This window comes from Montipora foliosa, chromosome 7 (assembly GCF_036669935.1).
Source record: "Montipora foliosa isolate CH-2021 chromosome 7, ASM3666993v2, whole genome shotgun sequence".
NCBI classification, from domain to species: Eukaryota; Metazoa; Cnidaria; class Anthozoa; order Scleractinia; family Acroporidae; genus Montipora; species Montipora foliosa.
In genome coordinates, this window is record NC_090875.1 from 18,865,446 (window position 1) to 18,875,445 (window position 10,000).

General features: G+C 41.3%; 1 protein-coding gene across 1 annotated transcript in view; it reads right to left on the bottom strand.

Moving 5' to 3' along the window:
* Window positions 1-8,375: 8,375 nt before the first annotated feature.
* LOC138010626 (uncharacterized) overlaps window positions 8,376-10,000 on the bottom strand; it is a 2,414-nt gene continuing 789 nt past the window's right edge. The window contains exons 2-3 of the mRNA XM_068857600.1: window positions 9,368-10,000; window positions 8,376-8,849 (exon numbers count right to left, since the gene is read on the bottom strand). The exon at window positions 9,368-10,000 is cut by the window's right edge and continues 24 nt beyond it. Coding sequence (XP_068713701.1) covers window positions 8,638-8,849; window positions 9,368-10,000 — 845 coding nt within the window. The 3' untranslated portion in view covers window positions 8,376-8,637. The remainder of the gene's footprint in view (window positions 8,850-9,367) is intronic.

Genomic DNA, 10,000 nt, shown 5'->3' on the forward strand with positions numbered 1-10,000 from the left:
TTGTTTCAGCTATTGTACCCTTTACTCCCTACCGCCTCCCCAAGCCCCTCACGTCCAAGGGCACTTTGAGATATGGAAACAAGTCTTTACCATGATAAGAGCGTTCAGCCTCAGCCAGCCCCCAAAATAGACGTTCGTACAAGTATAAAACACGAGTGTAGGCTAAAAACTGCGTCAAATTTAGGTCTTACACTTCCCTTTGTTTTCCGCATTGTTCATATTCTTCTGATAGGTGTAAAGGTGGATAGACACGAGGGTTCATGTTGTAGGGACGTGTTGCAGCGACAAAAAACTTGTGTATTGCACACTGAGGCGACATGTAGCAGGGACGTGTAGGAAGGACATGTAGCAGGGACAAGATCACATGTGCACACACATGAAAATGTGGTGGGTACATGTTTCAGGGACATGTTGCAGAGACATTTCCCCTCGTGTGAACTGATACTTCTACAATTGTGCAACACCAATTTGGGGCCAGGGTGATTTTGTCCCCGCGACGTGTCCCATGAAGTTGAACAAGCTGAACTTCATGGGACACGTCGCTGCAACATATGGCTGCAACATATCCCTGAAACATGTACCCGCAACATTTTCATGTCTGTGCAAATGTTGTGATTTTGCTCCTGCAACATGTCCTCACTGCATGACCTTAGGGACTGTGCAATAATTATCAGGAAGGGGGGGGGGGGGTCCTAAAATGAGCTTCACCAAAGGAAAAATTAGGAAAAATTAGATAGGTCCCCCCTCCAACAGCGTCAAGATTAACTGTGACCCCCCCCCCCCCCCTCGCGTTCTCTCAAAATTATGATGTGCCCCCCCCTCCCCTCTCTAACCCGTACTTTTAGATATTGAAAAACTTGAGAACAGATACCAATATCTTTTATCCGACAACCCTGCTTGTGCAGGAAGGTTTCTCCGAGAGGATTACAAGCCAGCTTCCCGTGATGACAGCAACATCAGACGTTGCAAACAAGAGGCAAATGATATCCAGGACAAGCTTAATGCTGTCGTAATCAAGTTAGAAAATCACTGAAGACTGGCCTCAGCTGTTTACACAATTTTAATGCTGAACAACGTCATTCAATAAAGTCTCAAGTCGGTTTAAACGTTCTGCATCTTGTAGAAGACCTGGATAGGGTGATGGCTAAATATAAAGCGACATTTCCTATTGGTGCCAAATCTAAAGCATCCAAATCAAGAAAAAAGAAGGAAAAGAAGAAAAAAAGGGAGAAGAAGAGGATTGCTGCCTCAGAAAGCCGTAGGACCCGAACCTGTATAATTTTTCGGTCTTTGGGAGGTGAACCCATTGATGACAACTATGAAACAGAAGTATGTGGCATTCCTCAGCTAGAAACTGTAGACCTAGAAACCCTCTCGCTGTTTAAATCAAGAACAGACCTGGCATGTCTGCGGGACCTCTTAAATGCCAAATGTTTTATTGGCAAAGCTCACAACGTGGTTTGTGACTTCTGTGCATGAGCGATTGTTTCAATCTATCATATGTTGACATTCTAAATAAGTTAAAGCATGTGTTTATGTTGATGCAATATTTAGACATTATGGATAGTCAAAGGCGTAGCATCTGTCTATTTGGAAAACGTTTATTTATTCATTATCGAATTTGTGAAATTTAATTAAGACCCCCCCTCAACTTACTTGAGAAATCTAATGTAGAGCCCCCCCCCCTCCTTTCCATTATTTTAACTTAAGCCCCCCCCCCCCTTTCTGGTTTTAGGGCCCCCCCCCCCTCCTGATAATTATTGCACAGTTCCTTATTGCGTGTCGCCTCAGTGTGACTTGTACTTCACACCTTTTTGTCGCTGGAAAAACATGTCGCTGGAACAACATGTCGCTGCAACATGGCCCCTCGTGTCTGCCCACCTTAAGGTGATTCCGGCCTAGTATTGCAATGCGCATCCTGTTCTGCGCATAACACAGCGTAGGCCACGTTCGTATTCAGGAATGGCTAAGAGGCTTTATGGTCAAATTTCACGGCTCAGTTCTATTTTCTTTGTCTCACAAGTCTCAACGGATATAACTAAACAAAACAATGTTTACATTTAAACATAAAGACGCGTAGCCATGTGTGAATATTGATATATCGAACGTGGCCAAAAACATTTCAAATTTTCGACCTTTCGTAAAGGGAAAGCTCGCTAGAAAGAGGAATGGCCGTTTTCAGAGCACAGCAGTAAAGAGCAAAACAAGAAACTTTTTAGACTCTCGCAAAACAAAAGTTGAGTGATGGCCTTGATGATGCTAAAGTGTCATTTCAGTGCGACAGTGAAAGTAAAAACCGCGCTATCGGGGAGACGTGTTGTCGAGGGGTCGAGCTTGGTTTGCTTTCTGTTTTCTCCTAAACGAAGTTGGTGACCTATCTTTTTTTTGGCTTAATTTTATTCTCTTACTCATCCTCTTTGTGCTGTAAAAAAATTGTAAATAATTTACGTCAGAAGAAAGAAGTTACAGTAAAAAAAGTATTCGTTGCCATCACTTGTGGACACAAAATTGACTCCTCGAAATCACGCACCCGAGGAATATTTGTAGTCAGTGTCTTTTCAAGACGTGTGCCTGTGCCATAAAACAAACATTAAATTATTCCTTTTGAACAATATAATTCAACTGTTTTGTTATTACAAGAATTACTTCAGAGCTGTGCTTCCTGTTCATGCAAAACGTAGCCTGAACCGATGGAACAAACTTGTCCTTAATAGATGAAGTCGCCATGATTAATTGAGTAACTTGAGCAAGTTATATCTCCCAAACGAGGTTGGTGACCTATTTTTTTAATTGCGCATTTCGAGTCACCATAATGTAGGGAACAATCGAGAAAAGTTTGAAGAAAATCTTACGACAACTTCTATTGCTAAGGAATCACCTTAAAGCGTTTCAGATTCCTTTGTTTAGTAAAATCAAAGGACCCTAGGGGCCAAACTCTTTAATCAAATGATATGTTGTGGGATATCAAAATTTTGCATGGCTTTGGTATGACGAGTATATATACACGTGCATAAGACGACATTTGAAAGAAACTGTGCTGTAGAGTAACATCAAAATGGGAAAACAAAACTTGCAAGCTGAGGAGGTCGATTTGTAACTGGCAGGTATGCTGTCTTCTGTGAGCAAACAAGTATGTTAGTGAAACAAAAATGTAGACAATTACGTCAGCAAAGATTCCCTTTGTAAAGGGAAGTTAGCGCCAGGAAAATAAGGGCAGCGCGAGTAGACTGTTCCGCCTTGAGATAAAGAGAGTTGCAAAATGAAAACCAATTATTTCCACGATAAATGCTGGCTTTTTTTAAACTCGGGATCCGAGAACGGCGAAGAAAGAGTCATTGCACCTAAGCCCAATCTCGACCCCAGAGCTCTTCTCTTGACTGAGGAAGAGAAGAGCTCTGGAGAACCCTGAAACAAACTGTCTTCTCATTGGTTTTCGTGAAGAACAATCAAAAGCGTCTCTAATTGGTGCATTCATGTTAGCACGAGGAGTGAGCAGGCGCCTTAAGGTTCAAATAGCCAATTTTTGGCTACAAGAACCCTACGGCGCATGTTCTCCAAGATAGAGTTTCCCAGAGCCTTGTGTCAATCCAACGCTCTGGTGACGAGAATAACCTAAGCCTGGTTCTCATTTGTGCGATAAGCCAATCTCGCACCCAGAGTCCTCGGGCTTTTTGGCCAGCGGGTGAGCGCTCGGAGAGACTCTGGGATAATCGACTCCATTTTCCCAGAAAACGTGCTTTCCGGTCTTATTACGTATGCTTGAGTTTAACCGGAAACAGAAGAGAGAAAACCGTAAACAGTAGATTTGGCGGGTTGAAAGTGTTCGAGAAACAAGAATTTTAGCCTTACACACAAAGAAACTGGAGAAATGATCATTGGCTTGCTGTAAGAGCAAGTGAAGATGAAACCTCTGACGCTTTCGGTAAGTGTATTATTAGTGTTTCAGCGTATATTCCATCGTTCAGAATGCCATCGTGCAAGCAACGCGATCGACAAATTTATGTGGGAACGACACAAATGTCCTCTTCTACTACGATTTTATGTTTCCGTAATTCTGAATGGCAGGAGCCCATATTCGACAAGATCTTATTCCACGGATTTCCCCTCAAAGAGACTGATATAATGTTTTCCCACGGTACTTTCGCGACAGCAACAGTGATTACTTTTTAGCAGCGTGGGAAAATATTCCCGTACGGTATAAGACATAATTCAAACCTCGTGGTTTTTTTATTTTTGTGATTTATATATTTCTGAGGTAGAAAAAACAAACACCACTGAAACTAGTTTTAGATTTTGAATCTCCCTCCAAATTCTGGGGCTTCCGAATTATTTACCGACTTCCTGTCGGACTGCCATTGTTACGCAAGCAGCCAATCAAAAATATAGTTCAAGTCGATTATCCCAGAGTCTCTCCGGGCGCTCACCCGCTAACCAAGAAGCCCGAGGACTCTGGGTGCGAGATTGGCGATAAGCACGAGGATGAGTGGTATACGCAAGCGCAGTAACGTCGGAGAAGATCCAGTAAGATTCAACGTGACGTTTGAATCGACGTGCTTGTGCTTATGCTTAAAGGGGCTAGGTCACCCTATTTTAGGTAATATTGTTAACTTTTGTTAATTACGAGCTCTAAACGTCAAATAGACCATTTTACAGTTGTAGCTAAGTTACCTGGCCTACGAATGGAAGTGAGGCTGCCGGTGACCCTGTTTTGATACAAACCTCCGTGCTTTTGTAATGTTAATACGGACTAATTAGAATTACAACAACACAATTTGCATGATAAAAGCAGTCGGGGCTGTATCAATGCAAGGTCACCGGCAGCCTCGCAGCCATTCGTAGGCTAGGTCGCAGAGCAAACAACTGTAAAATGGCCTATTGGCAGAGTAAGAGTCTTTCATTTGCAAAGTTACGGCCACATAACAACTGAGAATGATTTTCCAGCTGTGTAAATGACATTTTGATATAGACTAATATAAATTTGAAAAAAGGTGGGCCGATGTTTTTCAAATTTACCCAAATTCAATCCATTTCAATCCTCTCCAGTTTTGTCCATCCATATCCCTTCTTGGCTTCCCTGTGTTTTGTTAGAGTTCTTCTATAGTTTTGAACAGTTAATTTGATATTCTAGTTAATTCTATGACCGTTCGATCAGTGCTGAAATTGCCTAAAATTGCGTGACCTAGCCCCTTTAACTTACACGGCTTCCCACTTGTCACTAAAATAAGCACAAACGTGAGATAAGCACAAGCACAAGGAAAATTATTAATCAAACCTACTCGACGAACTTGACTATCCTCCCCTCCCCCCTTCGCACCCAGTCCGTGTGGTGAACGTGTTCCAGTCGCTGTTGTTCGAGTTGGCGCGGAAGAAGAAATGCTCACATGCACTGCATAGAGATTTTGGCTAAAAACAAAATTGAACTGCCAATGGCACAAGGCCAAAAAATGCTGACGTGCAAAACAATTCGCTCCCGTGTTTTTTTGTAACATGTGAGAAGAAAAAGAGAGAGTAAACGCGCATCTTGCTAATGAGACCCGCCCGTTTCTTTGATTAAATGAGTGTTCCAAATTCCATTCCAACTAAAAAAAATCAAACACAAAGTTGAACTGCTATTGAGACTCGCCATATTTCTTTCCTTTTAAAAGTGGTCAAATGATATATTTCAATATTACGGTTTTGCTGTGTAAAAAAAAAAAAAAAAAAACAGGTTTGCAAGACATGTTGCGACGTTGCGGCCCATGTAATCTTCACTTGTAAATGTTCGTTACAATTTGAATTTTCTAATATACACGGGTAAGACATTTATTTAGTGCATAACTTCTCGAATTCTATATTTTCTTCGTCTATAGCTAACATCTCGAAGATGTGTGAAAATGTTTACATAGTAACCAGTACGTGGCACTTAGGACCCAAAATACTTCTTGGGATCTTGCCATGCACTTTGTTTTAATTCGAGAGCTCAGCCACCTCTCCTTCTAACCACACGTGGTTGAGTGGAGTCGGTTTCAACTTCCTTTCCTTCGCGCGTGATAATATTGGTTTAAGCAAAGACTGGTGTTACTAAAACAAAAACACAAAAACGGAGAGCCCTTGGACAAAACGAAGACCTAGTGGAGTAAAAAGATGACCCAGTGGTCTAAAGCGAAGTACGGATATGATATGAATTTCGTAAGAATAGACCACGATATTCGTACTCTCAGTATTGGACTGAAACAAGCTTGAAGTGGAGGCTAATGCGGGGGAATCTTTTCAAATGCAAATACTTTATTTTTGAGTCCAGTACTGAGAATAGGAATATGGTCTATTGTCAGCGCAATTATAAGGACGCGATTTAACCAGTTGGAAAGACGGCTTGAACATTCCAGGCATGAACAGGATTTGCGAAAGAAGTTATTAGCTTAAAAAACCCCTAAGAGTGATTGATTACAATTTCTCCTGACAAGCTCAATACTGGCATTGTTAAGCAGACTGGCGACGAGAATAAAGAAATTTATCACCTTGTGTTTTCTTTTTTTGCCTTGATATACAGTTCACTCCCGATAACTCGAACCTTGAAGGGAAATTGAAAAAGGTTTGAGTTAACGGGAGTTCGAGTTATCGGGAGTAAGGAGTTAAGCTGCAAGTCTTAATGAAGATACAGTCACTGTTGTTAAATGTTCCCTAAACCAAAGAAACCTATGGAGCCCCATAAGGGACACACATCATTTTTATTTTACTGCCACTTTTACTGTTACCTTAAGTGCTACTTTTAGTGCCACTTTTAGTGCTCCTTTTAGTGCAACTTTTAGTGCCACTTTTAATTACAGAAAGTATCCTAAACATTCATAAAGGCTAACCTTAGGCCCAATTAGGCCTAAACAAGAGTTTTTAGGCCTAAGGTTAGCTTTTATGAATGTTTAGGTCGGATACTTTCTGTATTGGAAAAAACAATGACCTGTGACGTATGTTTTGTACCTGCCGCCCGCAGGGGGAATCAAAAGTGGCACTAAAAGTAGCACTAAAAGTAGCACTAAAAGTGGCACAAAAAGTCGCATTTAAAGTAGCACTAAAATTAGCACTAAACGTGGCTCTAAAACTAATAGTAAAAGCCGGACAGCAAAATAAAAATGATGTGTTTCCCTTATGGGGCTCCGTAGAAACCTGAACTGAACTGACACGTTTTTGTGTATAATGATGCCAAAAAGGACCAAGATTAATTACGCGGCTTCTTCAAAATAAATCAAATGTTTTGGCCCGCGGTACACTGTTTGTTTTGATTTTTCACCTATTAAAGAGCTTGGTTCGAGTTATCGAGAGTAAAATTATACAGAGAATGACCCGAAGGGAAACTAAAATAGCCCTCTTTCGATATATTAAAATTCAGTCCTAAACAAAAGACATCATCTCGAGGCTCTGGGGAATAAACTCATGCAAATACTTATATTTATTCCCCAAAGCCTTGAGATGATATCTTTTGTTTCGGACTGAATTTTAATATATCGAAATCGGTCTATTGCTTTGAGTTAGCGCGAGGTTCCAGTTATCGAGGATTCGAGTGCATGACCAAGGGTAAAATTGCAGTAAAATGTATGAGGAAATCCAGGGCAAAACGATCTTGGTTCGAGCAGCATAGTTAGTAGAGGAAACTAACTAACTAACTAACTAACTAACTACCTATGTTAGCACGAGGCAGTACAGTTCGAGTTAGTGAGGGTTTCGAGTTATCGGGAGTTGACCGTATAATCAAATTCCCATTACTGACATAAAAAGTGATGTATAGCAGTCAGTAAGGAGAATTCATATTCAAATTCAAATTTTCAGTTCAGTATATTCAGGACGCAATTTAACCAGTTGCTAAGACGGTTTTTAAAATGTCAAGCTGGAACGGGACTCAAAGAATAAGAGAATTAGAGTCCAACTGATAGGACCATGTTAAACAGGGATACCTTGATACACATCACAGACACCTGGTAATGCGTATCTGTCTAAGCAAGGACCAACGGCGTAAAAAAAAAAACAGGAGAGCCGGAACCTGCTAAAGATCTAATCATGCAGCAATATAAATATTACAGAAAACCAAAAAGAGTAAGGCTGATTGGAAGGTGAAGGAATAGATTGCGCATAAAGCCAATACTTCGAAAGGCACTGCCTTTCTTTATCAGGGTGGGGACGTAGTTCATGCATAGTGTGCAGGTATCCCCTTATATACAGCTTGTTTAGTTTACTTGCTTTAGCTTCCTTTAAAACTAGCAAATTGGATACAAGCCAGACTGACAAGGATCTCGCGCCCGCTAGTGCTTACTCCCAACACAATGATCACGATACGTGTGGATGAAAGGGAGAAACTTTGGCCTTAAAACCGTCTTTTGTTCAAATTACGTGCATAATTCTCGTTACCAGTCTACTTGACAATGTATCGAGCTTGTGAGGAGAAAATTTGTATCAATCACTCTTGGAAGTGAAAGGATTAAGCCAATACTGCAAATAAACTGACAAATAAGATAATTGCTGTATACTGTTTATTTGACTGACTCGGGCTACAAGGCTTCTATTTGCCGAATAACCATAACAAGCTGCAGTATTCCACTAAAAAGAACTAGCTTAAATCTTGCCTTCAGTAATCTAAGCTCGTTCAGGATAAAGACTGAGATCCTTTGCTTAAGGGTGTGGACCAGCAGGACCATCTATTATATTGGTAAAAATCTCCATAAAGGAAACAAATGAGTAATCTGGACCATGCGGCAAATTGACAGCTTTTCTTGGATCGTGAATCAAATCTCCTTTTCCATCAAGGTTGGTGGCATTAGTTCCCCCAGGCTTTTGGGACCAGAAGCCGTTGTTATCCAAGCGATACCAATGAAAATCTTCACCTAAGCAGCAAAATGAAAAACAGTTTGAGAATAGCAATTGAAATACAAAACTATGGGCTAGTTTTGTTTTACAAAAAGCACTAACGGTTCCTTAATTAAATGCGGGAATAATTTCAGCAGTCTGCCGCCACGAATGCTTGGTGGGGGTAAAAATGATTCAGAACCATAATATTATGATTAGCTGTTCAGATCGGCCAGTTTTTCGAAGTTCTGTGGATGCAGCTCAGACCGGCAAGAATCGGAAATTTCATGTCTTTTCCTTTTCTGGACTTTGCATCGGATTTCTTGGTTTTAATTACGCAAAACAATTTTGTGCATCAAGAAAGCTGTATCCAAGACTGATCTAGAGACATTTTTGACCCGAAGCAATGAAATCAATGATCGCGGTAGTGCCCCGCCGTTGTTTTCTCGCACAATGCATGACTAATTACCCAAAAAGAAACTAAATCTTCAGCTCTCATGGTATTCTTTAATAAAAAGGTATTGATTGCTTAAAACGGAAATAACCCTTTTCTAACCTTTTGCAACCACGAGTGCCACAAGGCAGTTAGGTTGTTTTGGCGCTGCGGGAACGGGATCGTTTGGTCCAACGTTCAATTGCAGTAAACCATCGCTTTTCGCAGCCGCAAGAACCACTTCTGCCGTGAGTTCCTTAGCTGGCGGCAAATGATAACCACTTGCATTACCAGGCTGTGCAAAACTGTTGGTAATTTTGTCGTTTGCATAATTGTAACAGTTGTTCATTGTTACGGTCAAAGAGTAGTCGTTCCAACGACGCAGGTTAAGTATTGGAGCATAACCTGCGATTGGAGCCTGCGACACCTCTTGGCCCATAGCTTCCTGAGGCATATCTATCGATTCGGCGATTCCATGCTGAATCCTGTTGAGCAAGTCATCGGATATCCGCCCTTTTGGCATGGTTTCAAGGAGAAGATATTGTAGGTCCTTGGTCTCCTTGCCTACAATCAATTCGGCCTCCTTGGCATCCGACTCATGCACTAGGAAGCCTTTGTACCCAAGAGTAGCGGCCATGTGCTCACGCTGGTAGGTCATGCCAAGATCTCTGGCCTCCTGTAGATACTTTGTTACCATCTGAAAGCTCTCATGACCATAGTCAACCGTCCAAACAGGATCAGGAACACCACTGTATA